Genomic DNA, 18,279 nt, shown 5'->3' on the forward strand with positions numbered 1-18,279 from the left:
CTCTGCATAGGATTGCACAGTAAGAATCTCTCTTAGGATGGGGCTTTGCAGGATCTGAAAAGGGGACAGAATACTGTATTTTTCAGTATAGCACTGAAGTTGTAAATCCACATCTAGCTGATTAGAGAATCATGCTCCTCAAGTTCAACAGGATTTACTTTCAGTACCATTGGATGGGATTGGCATTTTAGTGCTGCTTCTTGACTGTTGTGGCATTTGTCTTTCCCCCACAAAGTTCATCTGTGTGTTCTTAAGTAGGGCATTTTTTCTAGTTTTCTGGTTCAAACTTCCACACAGGTCTCTTCTTGTGTAGGTGAGAGCATGAGGAGGTCACTAGTGTGTTGACAGGCAGTGTGTTGCTGAGTCATATACTAGTAATCTTAGACCAAGTTTCAAAAAGGTTTGGAAGATAGTTGATTTATGTGATAAAAGAGGGTTGGGTTGATATTACATCCTGGTTTTACTCCTTTTTCTTGTTTGAACGTCTCACATTGTTCTCTATGTGTTACACACATTTGATGAATTGGCACACAGATCGGATGAGGTTTTAGGTTTCCTTCAAGTTCTTGTTTTGTTACAAATTATGGTTTAGTTCATAATGCCAGATGGAAGCAAAAAATGTATTTTGAAGACAAATATTTTCCCCTTTTCACAAGTGTTTGCTAATGAGCATCTGTAGTACAAAATGTGTCCAGTGAGTCGTTTTTCACAAAGAGTGTGAACTCAATTTGTTTTTCCTTATAATGTGGAAGTCACGGCCCTCAGTTTGCAAGACCTGAGGCCCCTTCTGCACGTGCAAAATAATGCATTTTCAAACCACTTTCACAACTGTTTGCAAGTGGATTTTGCCATTCCGCACGGCTTCAAAGAGCCCTGAAAGCAGTTTGAAAGTGCATTATTCTGCATGTGCGGAATGAACCTGAGCTAGGCTGTTAATGATAGGACGCTTTGGAGGAGTTTGATTCATAAGGTTGCCATGAGTCAACAGTGACTTGGCAGCACTTAACATACATAATGTGTGTTCCATACACTCCCTGAAAGAGGAGTGTGAAGGACTACAAGTAGGAAATACCATGTTAACACTGAAAGGTAACTTAAGTTTCCCAGGAGAGAAATGCAATCGAAGGCTATAGGAATCTAGTTTCCTATTTATGAATCATTCCTGAAAAGAACATGTATATGTTTCAATTCTGAATAACAGCATTCTACATATATTCCTGAATTGGAGCCAATCCAGTAGACTGTGAAGGAAAATCTTATACCAGAAACAGGCTTGTAACTTGAAAATGTCACCTGTTCCCTTATCCCCTATCCTACCCCAGGAAATGCTGAGAGCAACTAAGCTCAGGGCTGCATCTAGAATGCCACAGGTATTGTGTCAATCTTAGTGCTTCTTCCTCAGGTAGGAGCGGGTGCCATTGGCTGTGAACTGTTGAAGAACTTTGCAATGATTGGCTTGGCTGCTGGTGAGGGTGGGAACATCACTGTGACAGACATGGACACAATTGAATATTCCAACCTCAACCGTCAGTTCCTCTTTCGACCACAGAATGTGTCTGTAAGTTTTGCAGAGATGATGATGAGGCTTGGGGAAGTGTGTGTGTATGGGAGGAGGGGCAGTTTGACCAAGCTATGTGTCTCAAGTAGTACTAAAATGCCATTCATTATGCTGAAAAGCATAATCTAGGCTCTGGTATGGCTAGTCTCATGCCACCTTAGCTAATGACTGAGCAATTGACCAAATGAAGTAAGTTCTGTTGATTTCCATTCTAGCTCCTCTTAATAATATTCTCTTTGTCCCTATAGAAGTTGAAATCACAAGTGGCAGCAGCTGCCATAAAGCTCATGAATCCCTGCGTCAGTGTAACAGCTGAGCAAAATCAAGTTGGACCTGATACCGAGTGCTACTATGGAGATGAATTCTTCCTTGGCGTGGATGGTGTAGCCACTGCCCTGGACAGCCTGCAAGCCAGTGAGTGTTCCAGATGGCATGCCAATGGCCTTTCCACTGTACTGTGGGTTTGGTCATTCCATGTTCAGAATAAAATGTGTAAAGTGGATTTCTTTGCAGGCATTGCCTTAATAAGAATTATCATCTGCTCAGTGTTTGTAAAATGTTTTCAAAGCATTTGACAGACAATGTTTCAGTTCCAACAGGGCTTTTGCTTGTTTTGTACCATAAGCTAGGGTGGTGAAGAGTAAGGAAAGATGGAACACTGAAAAAAGAAAACCACAATCGAGGGTGTGGGTTATGGCAAGAACAGAGAACTGTGTAGATGTGGACACTTACCTTTGTGGTGACGGAAAGCTCTGTCTTTTGCTTGAGTCACTAATACCAGCTGATAGACCTTTCAGTATGACCTTGTGGGTGAAAAAGAAAGAAGCTACATATTTATTTAATGTAGATCCCACCTTCTTCTATCATGAAATTCCATCATGACCAGACCCAAACTTCTTTAACTTCAGAAAGTCTGTTAAGTAGCTTGTGCCTTCCATCCATACCCTGACACTCAGGACATCACCTTTTGGAAGGAGAGGGGAAGAGCATTGTAAGGCTGACTATTGGTTGGATGCATGATAGATCTTGAGGGTCTGCTTTGTGCTGGCCACCTGGTGCCTCTTGGATGAAAAGTTAACAAGTTGTTGGAGGTCAGGAACACTTCACAAAGGGTTTGTACAGTGAACTGTCAGTGGAAAGGCTATGGCTGAATGGCAGAGAATCCGCTATGCATGCAGAATGTCTCAGGTTCAATTCTCAGAATCTCCATTTAAAAGGTAACAGGTGATCTGGAAGACCTCTACTTGAGACACTGGAGACCCACTGCCAGTCAGAGTAGACTGTACTGAGTTTGCTAGATAAGTTCATACCACAAACTGAACGTGACTCAGCAGTGTGATGTGACAGCCAAGAAAGCCAATGCAATTCTGGGCTGTACGAACAGGAGTACAGTGTCTAGACTGAGGGACATAATAGTACCACTCTATTCTGCATTGGTCAGATCTCACCTGGAATACTTTGTCCAGTTCTGGCCACCAAAATTCAAGGAGTTGTTAGACTCAGTATAAGATTACTTAATTTCTTCTTGTGAATCTTATGTATGTTTACTTGTTGCATAAGGGATTTTGGTCCTACTCCCAGGTAAGCATGTATAGGATCGCCACTGATTGATGTTAACATCAGGATCGAGAAAGAGCCAGCGGAACCACCTCAAGGAGCAAGAAGGCTTGAATAAGTAGTGGGGGATGATCCAATTCGTTGCGGTGCTGAACTTTCCATTGAGGGTCAGTGGCTGCAGAAAGTCCATAATTACTGTTCAAATAATGCCATCAATTCAACGGTTCCATTTCCCCTCCTGCCATAATGTTTTTTGTTGTCAGTTCAGGCACAAATGAAAGCAGGAATCTGCAGAAGGAACTACATTCCTTGTAGCTCTTCATTTTTCTTTCTCTGCAGGAGCATATGTGGGTAAACAGTGCACACAGTACCTCAAGCCTCTGCTTGATTCTGGAACGCAAGGCACCAAAGGACATGTTCAGGTGTTTGTGCCCTTTCTCACGGAGACATATGGCCATGCTGAGGACCAGGATGAAGAACAGTATCCTCTTTGCACCCTGCGTCACTATCCCACTACCATCCAGCACACCCTACAGGTAGAGGGCTCTTCTTATCCACAGTTCTTTCCCTGTCTGATCAAATTCTGCAATGTCTGCTCTCTCAGACCCTCTCCTGCCTTTCTCTCCAGCTGGGCCATCCCCAAAAAGGGAACACTCACTTCTCATCTGCCAACTGGTTCTTCTCCTTATGCCTTGCCTGGCCCCTTGGCTTTGCTTACTCTTACAGGTAGCTGCATTAGGACTGGGGTTGTCAGCATTGCTGACAGCAGGAAATGGGGCCCAGCTGTTTCACCTATGAGCCAGGCTAGTTCCTTCACAATATGCAGAATTCCAGCTGCTGCTTCTTGTTCTGTGACAGGGGTAGAAAGAGAACACATCCCATCTCCTTTGCACTCCAAGGAAAGGAGGACAGTTGGGCACTGTCATGCTGATCCCATGTTATGGTGTCAGAAGGAGGTCTGCATTAGAGAATTCCCTATGTGCTAGGCTCTCAGTGTTTCCCAAATAGACTTGGGTGGAGGTGATAGTGCTGGTGATAGATCTTCTAGTGAAGTTCAAATAACCAGTGACAGTGTTCTTTTCTTTTTCCTTGCAGTGGGCCCGAGATCAATTTGAGGGTCTTTTCAGGATGACAGCAGAGACCATCAACAAATTTCTTCTGTGAGTGTCAGGCAGGAGGTTGGTTATGCGATTGTGGGTAAAGGGTGGGGTAAGGGAATCATGAACGCAGCAATGAGAATAAAATGGATTTTCTTAAGAATTTCTCTATGGGAGGAAATTTGCTGAAGAAAAAACTGTGACTTGTTCTAAAATTTATCTGGGATACGAAGCAGAATTTCTTGCCACCAGCTTCATGAGTGTAAATGACCAAAAATGAAATTATTGTCTTTAAACCAAACATGCCTAGAGGGGCATTTGCCTTTCTCCCCCATCTGTACTGTTTAACTGTGTGGTAGATGATCTAGTGTTGCATTAGACCAAAGAGACCTGGGTTTCAGTCCCTGTGTAGCTATTTGAGTTCATTGGGCCACCTTTGGCCCAACACTGTTTCCAGGCTTCCTGTGAGGATAAACAGGCTGGTTATACACTGCTGCTCTGCCATGCAGTGAGAAAGCGTTTCCTTCGTGGCAGAGATTTCTGTACATACACGCTTACACTTACGGTGCTGCTGATCCCAGAAACCCCACAGTTAGCGAGAGCGGGGAAACCCTGATATTTCCTCTCCCTTCAGGATTTTGCTCCTTGTGGGTCACTCCCCCACTTAAGCCAAGAATGAAGATTGCTGGTGTGTGTTTTTTTGTATTTTTTAAAGCCCTTTAAATGTAACATTGATATTCCTTATATTGATATTGTGCAGGCTTCTACCATACTTTCTGTTTTTTTAGGGAAATGCCAGCCGTCAATCCCTGTGAGGAGAGGATGCTGGGGGTGGGGGTGGTGTAATAAATATTTTAAATGCATGGAAGTGCATCAGGAAAAGGTTAAATAGCCCTTCCCCCACACACTAGTCTCCCCTTTTCAATTGCAACTCTCATGGTGGAGTTTTCTGTTAATTAAAAAAAATATAGGAAAAAATAATCACAAAAGTGAAGATAATATGTAGTTCTATCTTTAGGCTCTGCTTATTTGGGCTGAAATTCTAATATGCCTTCAGAGAGTTATGTGGCTTATACTGCGATTTCCCCAAGACTGTGGAAATAGTATTGGATGAAATCTGTTTGTGTTTCTGTCTTACGGCTTTCAGAAAGAAATGTAAAACCAGTTTGTATGCACTTATTTTTGGAGCTTGGAATGATAATGCTGAATATACTTTGTTCAGGATTAAGAATGTATTATTTTTAAATGAAGATGTCTTTCCAGCATAATTAGGATTGTTTGGGGTGCAGATTCCTTTCTCTAGGGCTTCCACAGACAAATTGCACTCTGCCCACAATAACACAAAGGTGTCTTGTGGCACCTTGGTGTAACATGACTCATAATTTTGGCTGCCACGGACTAAAATGGTTACTCCTGGTCTCTGTCTGCAGGGATCCCAGCTTCCCACTGCCCCAAGAAGTGGAGGCTCTGGAGATGGCACAAGGCAGACTTCAGGAAAAGCCACACAGCTGGAGGGACTGTGTGTTCTGGGCCCGAAGGCTTTGGGAGAAACTTTTCTCTCATGATATTCAGCAGCTGCGGTACAACTTCCCGCCTGACCATGTGAGGCATAACTGGTTTTGGTATTGGCCCCTTCTCTCATTTCTTGTCCATTGCTTTCCCTAGCATTTTCTCCGTTGTAATTGCTTAGCTCTGGCTCTGAGAACTGGGGTCCAGATGTCCGGAACCAAATACAGCAACTGTTGTTGGCAGCCACTTAATGTGATATATTAAAGCCGAGTGGTGATCTTCACACTGCCCATCTTTCATTCAAGCATGCATTTTGTTGGCATGGTCTTCCGCCCACTCATAATTCGCTCCAGCGTTGCTGGTCCTGCCCTTTCAGAGTTGGCCACTGATCTCTAACTCCTTGTTTTTGGTTTGATCACTCAACCGCTTATGAGATGGTTGTAAAATTTCTCATGGGGTGGCTCTAATTGGTTTTCATGCAATTGTTTGTTACTTTGCACTGTGGAACAAGCTTCTGGAGACGAGAAACGATTGACTGTGTTCACAGTTAGAGCTGTACTGCTTTTGTAGCAGTTCCCAAGCTGCATTCATTCTCCTAGTTATATGCCTATCAGCTGCAACTGGGAAGTCACAATCACAACTGCTTGTGTGTGATGGCAAAAAAAAAATCCTAATGATAAGTTTTCAGGTATTCACCACCACACAGTGTCTTGGATGCTACACTTTGTTTCCCTTTGCATTTTCTTATTGTGGGGGCAGTCCTGTCCCACAGAGCACATTCTTCTTGCACCAGGCTCTGTTTGGCTCCTTGAAAGGAATGTACAACTCCATAGGAGAGAACCACCTCCACAACAGAGAGCAAGGAGCACAAGCAGAAACAAATACAGGATCCCAGCCAGCGCATGCTTGTGATTGTGATTCCATAACTGCTGCTTATACAAGGGAATAAAAAAGCATGACAGCTGCCACAGTGACAGTGCTACAAGAAATGGTAGGCTACTGGTTCCCATTTATTCCTGTTTGTGCATACAAAGGGCTCAGCTGTGAAGACCCATGGCAACTAAAGATAACCAAATTCTGTTGATCACAGTGTCAACATTTCAGGTCCCATTGCACATCCTCTGGATGCTGAGGCAATTGTTCCCTTCCCTTCTGAATTAGTGTACTTCCTTTCGGCTCTTAAGCACAACAGAGATTGGTCAATCATCCGTAATGCAACAGTCACACTGTCCAGCACCAGCAGTCACTCATGATAGTCTTGTCAAAGGCCATTTTAACTTAACAGGATTGTCCCAGGTGATCTGGATAATGCTTTTAGAATATGAATAATATTAGTACTTCTCTCTGAACTCTGGAAAATCAGTTGCATATGCTGCTACGTTTTTTCTTGGCCCCTGACCTGCTTTCTCTTCCTTCACTGCATGCTCACAGTCCTGTTTCCAGTACCTCACAGTGCAGAAACTTTTGGCCTCATTCCAGCTCTTGGGCAGTGGAGTTTCCTTCCTTACATTTCTTTTCTCCATCCTGTACTGCTTCCTAACGGATCCCATCTGTCTTTATCCCCAGAAGACAACCTCTGGACTTCCTTTCTGGTCAGGGCCCATGCAATGCCCCAAGAAGCTGGATTTTGACTTCAGTAATGTGAGTAAGAAACTCAGCTTGGTAGTAAGAGAATCTGCAGTGTGACAGAGATTGTACAATTATTAGGGAACATGCAAGGAGAAATCAAGATGAACTGTCCACTTGCTAACTTAATATTAAATTAAGGCAAAAAAATAAATTTACAAAACAAAAAAAGTTCAATAACATTTCAACATTGATCCCTTCTTATTTTTGTTATGTGAACCTGGGTAACTCCCCCTCACACCCACTTTCCAAATATTTATTACAGTGGTTCTCAACCTTCCTAATGTGGTGACCCTTTACTACAGTTCCTCATGTTGTGGTGACTCCCAACCCTAATATTTGTCCATTTTACAGATGGAGAACACTGATGCAGAGAGTCTTAGGCGACCCCTGTGAAATGGTTGTTTGACCCCCAAAGGGGTCCCAACCCACAGGTTGAGAACCACTAATTTATTATAAGAAATAACGTACGCTTGTTTCAAAGAACCCCCATTGGCAGGAGAAAAGTTAGCTCTGATTTTCTTCTTTCAGTTGGGTATGTGAGCTGTCCTCAAATGGCCACGTATGAGGTGCCTCCTGTAGCTCTGTACAAGTTTGGAATGCAACCATCCTAAATTTCAGGCAATGCCACATGTGGGAGGTAAAATTTTAGCTGAGGTGGAAACGAGGGACAATCAATAGAGTTGAAGGAAGGAAGGAAGGAAGGAAGGAAGGAAGGAAGGAAGGAAGGAAGGAAGGAAGGAAGGAAGGAAGGAAGGAAGGAAGGAAGGAAGGAAGGAAGGAAGGAAGGAAGGAAGGAAGGAAGGAAGGAAGGAAGGAAGGAAGGAAGGAAGGAAGGAAGGAAGGAAGGAAGGAAGGAAGGAAGGAAGGAAGGAAGGAAGGAAGGAAGTTGAGCTAGGGACTGCACATGAACACACATGAAACTGCCTTACTCTGAGTCAGACCACTGGTGTCTCAAGGTCAGTATCATCTATTCAGACTGGCAGAAGCTCTCCAGAGTCTTGGTTCTTCCACATCACTTGCTTCCTGATTATTTTTTTATACTGGAGATGTGAGGGATTGACCATGGGACCTTCTGTTTGCCAGGCAGGTGCTCTTCCACTGACCCATAGCCCCTTCCCAAAGGAAAGAAGGACCATTCCTACAATCTATCCCCCATGTTTTTACAGACCACCCATAGGACCTTCATTTTGGCGGCCAGCCACCTCTTTGCTCAGATGTATAGGCTGAATGTGAGTGAGAACGATGCTGCCACCAGCCAGATCCTTCTTGACTTTCACCTACAACCTTTCCAGCCACGAAATGGAGTGCATATCCCCGTCACGGATCAAGAAGTGCAGAGGTTACAGGGAACAGTTGGTAAGGAGTTCAGGAGATCTTCTACAGGTCAGAGATCCCAGCTGTTCTAAGTCTCCAGAGCACTCTGTTGACCCACATCAAAACTGTGAATGACTTCTTGCCCAGCATAATTGGATTGAAAACTTGGATTCAACCTTAGTCTTTTGGACAAAAAAGGCTTAAAACAAGTAGCGAAATGTTTCTTTCTCTGCATTGTTCTGAAGATCTTGCATTACTTGACTGTGTTTCAACTGTGTCTTGCAGAAGAAATGAGGCTGGCAGAATTGAAGCAGGACTTGGCAAGACTCAGGTTGGATCTGGAAGAACAAGATGCCCTCCTCTCCAGTCTTATGATGCCCATTCATTTTGAGAAGGTACTGAATGTGTGTCTATGTTTTTTTTTTCTTGCTTTGTATTTCCCTTTGAACTCTAGTGTTCCAAATAAGGAAAATATTATAAACTGGTGGATAGACTGAAAGTCTCTCTGCATGGAGACAAAACTACACATGATCACAGATTTTTCCCGCCTTTCAATATACATTTCAGGTTAGGGCCATGACAGGAAAGAAAAGGAAGTTCAATCCTTTCATCTTCACATGGTTTCACCTATTAAACCTGCCCTTCCCTATGCTGGTAGTACTTATTTAGGTATTTATACTCTGCTTTTCTTCCCAAAAGGGGTCCAAAGTGGCTTGCAACATTGTTCTTTCCTTCATTTTATCCTCACAACAATCCTCTGAAGTAGGTTAGGCTGAGAGAGTGACTGGTACATGGCCATCTGGTGAACATCCACGGTAGATTTGAACATGGGTTTCCCATATCCTGCTCTGACCTCGATGGGTACCTTGTATCATGCTCTAACCTGGATGGCCAAAGCTAGCCCAATCTCATCAGATCTTGCATGCTGAGCAGGGTCAGCCCTGGTTTGAACCTGGATGGGAGGTACGGATGCCAGCCTCTAGGTGGGATCTGGGGATCCCCCTGGAATTACAGCTCATTTCCAAACTACAGAAATCAGTTCCCCTGGAAGAAAATGGATTCTTTGAAAGGTGGACTCTATAGCATTGTACCCCATTGAGGATGAGGTCCCTGCCTTCCCCAGGCTTCATCCCCAAAACTCCAGAAGTTTCCCAACCTGGATCTGGCAACCCTACCCCCCACCCCCACCCCAAATCCCCACTGTTGGCTAGGGGAGACCTGGCAACATTAATAGGAGATCGCCAAGGAAATCCAGAGTTACTATGCGGAAGCAGGCAATGGCAAACCACCTCTGAACCTCTTGCCTTGAAAACCCATTGGCTGTGACCTGACAGCTCTTTTCATCATCATTTTGCCACACTAGATCTAGAGGTCAAAAAAGATAAGCACCTAGATGATCTTAAAGGCCAGTAACATGTGCAAAGGCTAATTCCAATGTACAAAATCATGCAGGGGAGGTTAAACTACTCCCCGCAATACGCATACTACTCAGATCCAAATCAGGTCCTCTTGGGGCTTCTATTAATATTTTCGAAATTCTTGGAGGATCCAGTCTAGAAGCCATTTGTCTATTTTGATTGTGGAATATTTTCAGCCTTATGTTTAAGCAAGGGACTGATCAGCTGTTGGAGTAGACTTGCTTTTAATTTAGCTTTGGTGGTTGTTCTTCTAGTATGCTGTGACAGAGAGTCTTGTTTTATTTAGCTATGGTGACACCGGTAGCTGCATATTTTTCATAAGTTACATAGAATTGGGAACTGGTCCATTTCGGCTCTGCAGCTGCTGTTACTGAAGTTTTTGTGCACACTGAGCACTTGTCTGCCGGGCTGCAGATGTGATTTTGGAATCTTGTAGGGATTATATCCCAGTATGTCTTCAGCTGCCAGAATTGGGGCCCATATTTTAGTTAAGGTGGAATATTTTCCATATACTGGAGTTTCAGCTGAAAGATGCTGTCAAACAATCCTATTAGAATCTTTATTTGCAGGTGATGTCATATAGCTTTGACCCTTTAAGACTGAGTGGCATGTCTGTTATTTTTTTGTCTAGGGTTGATGTTTAGAAACACACACACCCCCCCTACTATTTTCTGGCTGTTTTGAGACAATTTTTACCCTGATGTTTTTCTGAATATCAATACTGAACTAGCTTTTTCCTAGTGTGTAATTTTTTTATTGATTTTCTTTGTCCCACCCATCTCCAGACCACTTCAATGACAGGTCTGTCATAATTGTTGAACCCCTCCCTTGCCTCCCAAGGCGAGTGGTTTCATGTTTAAAACCCCCTAAAAGATCCATGTAATGCTGTAGTGTTGTGATGATAGTTTAAATAGGTTCTCTGAATTCCCAGCTTTCATTTTCACAAAGTAAGTCTCTGGGTTCTTCCCTTGCAGAGATGGGTCTTTCCCCTTATATCCTCAGCAGGGATGTAGATAGAGACTTACTTTAAAAAAAAATGAAACCTGGGAGTTCAGAGAACTGGCTTAAACTATCAGTACAACTCTACAGCATTACATGGATCTTTTAGGGCCATTAAAAAAATAAGGAGGGTGCTGTGACACCACCTATGACAACATCAATGAGGTGGTGGTTTGCTAATAATCTAGTCTTGCAAAAATCTCATTAACTACCAAGAAACGTGTCATTCTGTACCAGCCCTCAGAAGAGAGGAAAGTTAGTATTAGAGAAAGAGGGGTGTATAAAGGTGTATCAAGCTAGCTTTATCATGGATGAAGAAGGATTTCCTCTGACCACCCAAAAAGATTATGCTTGGAGTCATGGGACGTACATGGACAAAGCCACATGCGCAAAGTAGGGTCTTCTTACTTAGGAGAACTAGATGAGAATGAGTGAAAAGTTGGTTGGATTGATGCTAGTGACTGGACCAAGGTCAGCCCGTGAAAATCTTGACCAAGTGGAGATTTTAACCCAGGTCTCCCTAATCCTGGTCTAATACTCAAACCCCTACATCATATTCACTGATTCTGTTTGTGGTACCTACCGGTATGCTCATTTATACACAGCCCTAGCTCTGGAATTACTATGGCCCAAAACACAGGCTGTACCTTTCTATGAGCAGAGACCAAAGTAACCAAAAGTCAGAAGGTTCCCTTCCTTAACTATAAAATAGTAGCCACTGGGGTTTTGGACAGGATTCTCATATACTGGGAATAGCACATACTTTGCCATAGCTGCTCGCATCTTGTGCTTGAAAAATCTGGATTTTGTAACCTGCATAAGTTGTACAAATATGTTTAGATTTACTTATTTTACATACTTTTTAATGTCTTTGCTGGTAATGGAGAAGGGAGTTATCCTGGGGCCTTCAGTACCACTTACAAGCTGCTAGGGGCCAATGCAGCAATAATGTAACCTTTAATTAGAATAATGATATCAGCAGCAGGCTGGGACCACAGGCTCCTTCTCTCAACCCCACCCCCAAAGTCTCAGTCCAGAAGAATTCTAAAAATTAGGTTAAATTTTGGATAAACATCCATCAGAAATAACACTGAAGTGTAATGAAAGAGTGTTGGCTGTGGGATGGAATGCACAGCCCTGCAACTCGGTCCCATCTCTCAACCACAGTTGAAGCCAAGAATACATTACATTTGCAGAGGCCATAGGGATATTGCTGTATTCTCTGAGATTTCAAGCCTATTTTTACAGCCACAAGGGCAGAAAAATGCTATTTCCAAAATTAAAACCTTGGGATATTCAGTATGCCAAGCTCTGTGCCTTTGAGTGTGATTACATTAAATCACAGTTTGCACATCCCTGGCTATATACTCGTGTCACCTTCCCCACTTTCCTGTGTGCGTTCAACAATTACCTTTGTCTCAGTCCCAATGAGATCTTTTTGCCTTCCTTCTATCACCCCTTCTTGGCTGTGAATGATTTCCCAATGGCTGGGCCCTCAGGATGACGACAGCAACTCTCATTTGGACTTCATTGCAACTGCAGCCAATCTGCGAGCTGAGAACTACGGCATCCCTCCTATTGATAAACTCCAGGTGAGGAAAGGAGGTGGGGCTTTCAGTTTTTCCTTCCATTTCAGCTCCAGGAATAAAATAGGACAGGCCTATATTGCCACAAGCCTTTCCAACAGGTTCCAGGGGATGTAGACGGCAAAACTTGACACAGGGAAGGAAAGGTGTAGGAGCTGACATAGTCATCTGTGAGAGGAGTCAGAAGATGAGAGTGACTGAATCTGACATCTCCTTTTATGATGTTCCCTTCAACAGTGTCTTCATAGTAGTGCTGAACACATTTCCCATTCTGTACTAGACTCTTTCCTAATACCCTACTGAAATGCCTTTTCCTAATGCCTTACTGAAAGGATCAGACTCTCTTTTACAGGCTGTTACCTGGTTTCAGAGCCAGGAAAGAGAATTTAATTCTGGATACCAGCTGAACTTCCACAATTCCCAACACACATTGGACCCCTTCTTCTTCCATCTTGTTTCTTCACAGAATAGGACAGGAAACCTTTGCTCTCCCTCTTTACCTATTCTCTCCCTCCCTCCATTTTCCAAATTACTGTTCCCATTTTCCACAGAAGTACCCCTTTAGCTCAAACATTAACCCCCGCTTCAAATGGGAGCAACTCTGCTGAACGTTTGTAAGTTGTTTCTATATTAATTGGGATAAGGAATGTGTTTGTTCTGGTTTAGTTCCAGTAATATAGGTCCGGAGTCCCCTCTACTGTACCAAATCCGATCTCTGTCTTCCTTTTCCTGCTGAAGACTTGCTACTCATATTTGCCTCTTTAGGTGAAAGAAAAGGTTTGCTGTGTCCTGTACAAAAATGCAAGCTAATTCCTCATGTTAATCTGAATGTATGTTCGCATGTTGGATGTGGTGACATCATCAAGCTGTTGGGATTTTTTTGCTTCTTAGAATAGCAGAGTGCTCAAAGGCATATACACACTGCAAACCGCCATGTGGTCTGTGTGCTGCTATTAAACCAAGTTACAAACAGAGCCTCTTTATCTTTTGCTGACTATCCAGTTTTATTTCAACAGGCTAAGAGGATTGTGGGCAGGATTGTACCTGCCATTGCCACAACCACAGCTGCTGTGGCTGGCCTGGTGTGCCTGGAGCTGTACAAGCTAGTGTGGGGACACAGGACTCTTGGCTCCTATTGCAGCACTTTCTTGCGGCTCTCAGAGCCTCTGTTCATTCAAAGCCTGCCCCATTCACCTCAGTCAATATACAAGGTAAGGACTGGTTTGATTGGCCTTTGGTCTCTGTGTTCCTTATGCCTTGAAGGCAGAAGCTCAGTGGGATTTGCTTTTCCTCAGATATTTAATGGTGGAAGCAGAGAGCTATTCAGTGCGGCTGTGTTCTTCACTGTGCTGACTCTAAGAGGGGCCTCTACATCACAGGGAGTTGAAGCTCATAAAGTTCAGGAAATCTTCCTTCCATAGAATTTAATGTTTTATCTATACTGAATAGCTTTGTACTGCTGGACATGTCATTTCTGTGTGCATGTGGGTATCAGTTTATTGGTAACCTTCTTTTTGAATTTTACTCTCTGCTGCAGAAGAATCCCAGTCAGTCCTCAACTGACTGCTGTCCTCCCATGACTGATTGTAGCTTTTCATACTACAGTGCCTGTAGCCAATGAGACAGATATGTGCTCCTGACTTCCTGTTCTTGGGCTGTTGCTGTAATGCTCGACTGAAAGACAAAAAAGATTTGCATGCATCCAATCCCCTGCAAGTGTTTCAGAGGCTCATTCTGCACATGCAGAATAATGCACTTTCAAACTGCTTTCAGTTCTCTTTGAAGCTGTGCGGAATGGCAAAATCCACTTGCAAACAGTTGTGAAAGTGGTTTGAAAACGCATTATTTTGCGTGTGTGGAAGGAGCCAGACATTATAGCAGCTACTCAACAACCAGAAACATAAAGGGTCTGAATGTATGGGTGGTGCCAAGTGCTATGATGCTTAGGTACATGGCTTGCCTGTTCCCCCAGTGGGCCTACATCACTCCTGAAAGTGGACCATGAGTCAGAACCTCTTATGTGAACTGGTGAGCAGCAACTGCTCCCCCATTCATTGTCAACAAGAGGTATCAGAATGGCTGCCCTGTTGCTTGCAGCAGTGTGGGGATGTGAGTGACTTGCAGAGGCGGCAGAGGGAACCTTTCTAACCCACCCCTCTTGTCTGGATGCTGGGGACTGAGCTTCTTGCTGAGAGTTGTTGCAGGGGGGAGGGTGCCTGCTCCTGCTCAGCTGCTGACCTTGCCTTTCCTGAGCCCCTTCTGGCAGACAGACGGTGAAGGGGATCTAGTTTCAGAAGCTGGTGCCTGGAGTGTGTATCAGGCAGGCAACGGTGCAGAGGGAGAGGCATGGACAAGGCTGCCTGTGAGCTGTCAGACACAGGAAATGGTCTTTAACCTGCAGCTGACATGCACAGCTGGTGCCAAGCCACACACCACAGTGCGTCTTTGCCTCCTTTTTTCAGCTCTGGGCTACCCATACAGCTTTTCTGCGGACTCAGTCCCTGATGCCAAGACTAATCTTCTCCACACATCTCTATAGTCACTTGGCTATTTAGGCCAAAGAATGTTGACCAGGAGTACATACGGTGGGCCAGGCAGATACAAGGCTTTTTCCTGGCACAATGCCCTCACTGGGCAAGACGATCCTTTTTTCCCCCCCTCTAGTGTCTTGGGGGTACACAGTGGATAACATCTGATGGATACTGAGAACGGCATATATGCTTGGGAAATTCTTCCTATATAGTTCCTAGACAACTTGCCAAGGAGACAGATAGTTGACGGTGTTGTGAAGAACCCCATTAGTGTGCTGTTTGTAACATCTCTCTTTTATTGGGTTTCCGTGTTAGACCTCCTGAGCCTTAATCACTACATAGGTTCAATTTGTGCCTTCCTGTGAAGCTTTCTGGCTGACCTTGGGCTAATTGCTACCTCTAACCTACCTCACAGGGTTGCTGTGAAGCTTCTCTGAGGTGCTTGGAGAAATGGCAAACAAAGTGCAGTAAATGTATAATAATTTGGATACAACTCATTTTCCCAACACTTTTGCGGCTGGAAACTGTGAGCCTTCTCTAGTAAAGAATTCTACAGGGGGCCTTGTTTAGACAAGAGGGTTGTCTGTTTAGTACATTAGTATCCTGTAAGGAACTGGACATATTCAAATGGTTTGCCTGCAAAAACCTACCTTGATTCCTTGCCTGTCTTGCAGCCCCCTTGTCATTAAAAGCTGTGACACAGGGATATGGCTTCTACTTTGCCACCCCTTCCGCCTGGGCTTTTATCTGAGAAGGCCATGGCAGGAACCATGTTTTAGCATGTGTGTACACATCCATGTGTGCACACAAGTATGTATGCTAGATATTTTCAGGGAGTTTCCCTTTTAACTCTGCTCTGATGTACCATCCCTAGGACTTTGCAGTTTCTGGGGCTGGGATAATTCTTGGCTTCCTTACAAAAACTCCCTTTTCTGGAGAGGGAAACCAGAGCTGGAATGGTGGGGGAAAGCAGGGGGAGCAAGAAGCTAAATTAAGAGCGTCTGTTTGAATAGAAGCCTTTTTGTCTTGAGTTTATGGAGTGCGAGGCTGGGGCTTCCTGCTACACAGGAAGCGCAGATTGGAACCAGATTGGTGGGAGCTGGGGGGGGGGGGCAGGCAGGAAAGTGGGGGGAGGGCTGCTCTTCCATCTCCAGCGATTTCCACGACGCTGACTCTTGGCGCCTCTATTCCTCCTCTCCCCCCAGATCATGCTGCATGGCCCGAGGGCTTGCTTAGCACACGCACTCCACTTACCATTGCCAAATATCCTGTACTTTAAAGGACAGCTCCGGTTTCTGAATAATGCCACTCTGTAGAAGCCTCTCTGACCGGATCTTTAGGCTGCCTGTGTAGTGAGAAGGTAGTGCCAGGTCGAGAAATGTAGACCAGACTGCTTCACATTGCAGTGTGAGCTTTCCTCAATGTGACAAGAGGAATCCTGGTTCTGTGGAGTCGCTAAACACTCAAAATGGACTGGGGCCACATAGAGAATGCTGTCAGGGCTGTAAAGGGAAGACCAGAACGGAACCACAGCGTAGTATCCAGAGTGCAAGGCAATACATCCTGCACCTGCGTTCTTCTGCTTAGACTTGAGTGAACCCATGGACTTGAATTCTGCATCCTTTCCTGAAATGCAAGTGTGAAATAGCTATCCTGGAAGGAGAGCCTAGTTGGTGGTGGCGGGGCGGGGCGGGGGGGGGGGGATGTGCTGGGGTGAACTGAAAGCAGTTTCCGGGAAGAGTGGGGCATGCAATAGCATCCAGAGATGGGGTGGAAAGCAGAAAGTAACAGAGAACAAGGCAGGGTCCAAAGAACTGATGGAATCGATTAAGCAGCATATGGGAGTCGTTAGTTTGTAAGGAGGGGGGAGGGGAGCTCCTGCCCTGGCGCCAAAGGATCTCCCCCTAAGGATAGATTCCCTGGACTTTTGCTTCTCAATGCTTAGTAGATGAGGGGATTGTAAGATTTTAGAGAATGTGAAGGGCAAACTGAAGTGAAAAAAAAAACTGGGGTAAGGATTTTTTGAATTTGTGCCCCAAGCAAATTGGGAATATAGCAAAGAACAGAGCCCCAATATCTTGTCTTCCCAGTCCCAGCATGGTGACCTGTCCCTCTACTCCACCCAAGTGTATAGCTCAGTGCCTTGAAGGGTAGCTGTGGCAGGCATCAGGCTGACTTATGGAAGTAAATCCCGGAATGCCTTCCTACGAATGTAGCCTGATGAGCTTCCTCATTCGCCACTGCCCTGTCAGCTCTCTGGCTGTGGAAATGGATGGGCAGAGGATTTAGGAGCGCCAAGTGGGAGAACTGAGTCCAAGGTGCTAATGAGTTCTTGCAGGTGTGAAAGGCCAAGCTGGCCATATGGCACTTGGGAAGGATGGGCAGTCTTCTCTCCACACTGGCCCTGTAGATAGAAGAGCAAATGGGATAGGCCATATGGCTCCAAATGGCCCAGATGAAAAATCTTTGCTCTCAGCTCAAAGCCGCCTCTCCCTTCCTTCGCTTGTGCTGTTTTACAAACAGTGTGCTTGGGAGCAAGCTGAGGTGGAACCTCTTCTGATTCAAATCAAAGCAATTCCTTGGGGGAGGGTTCACTCCTGCTTGGGCTGAAATCACTTATGCATTTTAAAGTGATGCTAAGGAACTCTTCTGACTGGTCATCAGCTGATTCAGAAACGGAATGAAAATGCATTTAAATCTGCCTTTCTGTTTTTCATTTGTGTGCCCCAATAGTAAAAGAGAAAGTGAAAAATGCTGTGGCGTGTGTGAATTTGGCTTGGCTTGCATGAACGTATAGGCCTGATTGCATGTTTCCAAGTCTGCACGTCCCCCAAGCATCTGTCCCGGGTTCTGGCTATAGTTGTGCTCAGAAAGATCTTTCTGTGCTTCAGATTTAATTCCCAGGCAAGTTCCCATGAAGACATTGCTTGACCTTCCCGGCTGACCAATTTCCTGTGTCAGTTCTGGAGAGCCACACTTAACTCTTCGTGGGAAACTTATGTGTAACCTATCAGCTCATGCACGTTTCCCCAACAGCTTTACTGGAGAGCCATTTCATGTTGGAAAAATTGGTGGGGGGGG

The 18,279-nt window shown here is 44.6% G+C and overlaps 1 protein-coding gene across 1 annotated transcript in view; it reads left to right on the forward strand.

Moving 5' to 3' along the window:
* UBA7 (ubiquitin like modifier activating enzyme 7) overlaps window positions 1-18,279 on the forward strand; it is a 49,180-nt gene that overhangs the window by 22,215 nt on the left and 8,686 nt on the right. Inside the window, exons 12-21 of the mRNA XM_048488538.1 lie at window positions 1,403-1,558; window positions 1,807-1,972; window positions 3,455-3,651; window positions 4,211-4,275; window positions 5,643-5,814; window positions 7,288-7,362; window positions 8,517-8,706; window positions 8,950-9,059; window positions 12,581-12,673; window positions 13,684-13,878. Of these exons, the coding sequence (XP_048344495.1) occupies window positions 1,403-1,558; window positions 1,807-1,972; window positions 3,455-3,651; window positions 4,211-4,275; window positions 5,643-5,814; window positions 7,288-7,362; window positions 8,517-8,706; window positions 8,950-9,059; window positions 12,581-12,673; window positions 13,684-13,878 (1,419 nt within the window). The remainder of the gene's footprint in view (window positions 1-1,402; window positions 1,559-1,806; window positions 1,973-3,454; window positions 3,652-4,210; window positions 4,276-5,642; window positions 5,815-7,287; window positions 7,363-8,516; window positions 8,707-8,949; window positions 9,060-12,580; window positions 12,674-13,683; window positions 13,879-18,279) is intronic.

Source organism: Sphaerodactylus townsendi, linkage group LG03 (genome assembly GCF_021028975.2).
Source record: "Sphaerodactylus townsendi isolate TG3544 linkage group LG03, MPM_Stown_v2.3, whole genome shotgun sequence".
Taxonomy (NCBI): domain Eukaryota; kingdom Metazoa; phylum Chordata; class Lepidosauria; order Squamata; family Sphaerodactylidae; genus Sphaerodactylus; species Sphaerodactylus townsendi.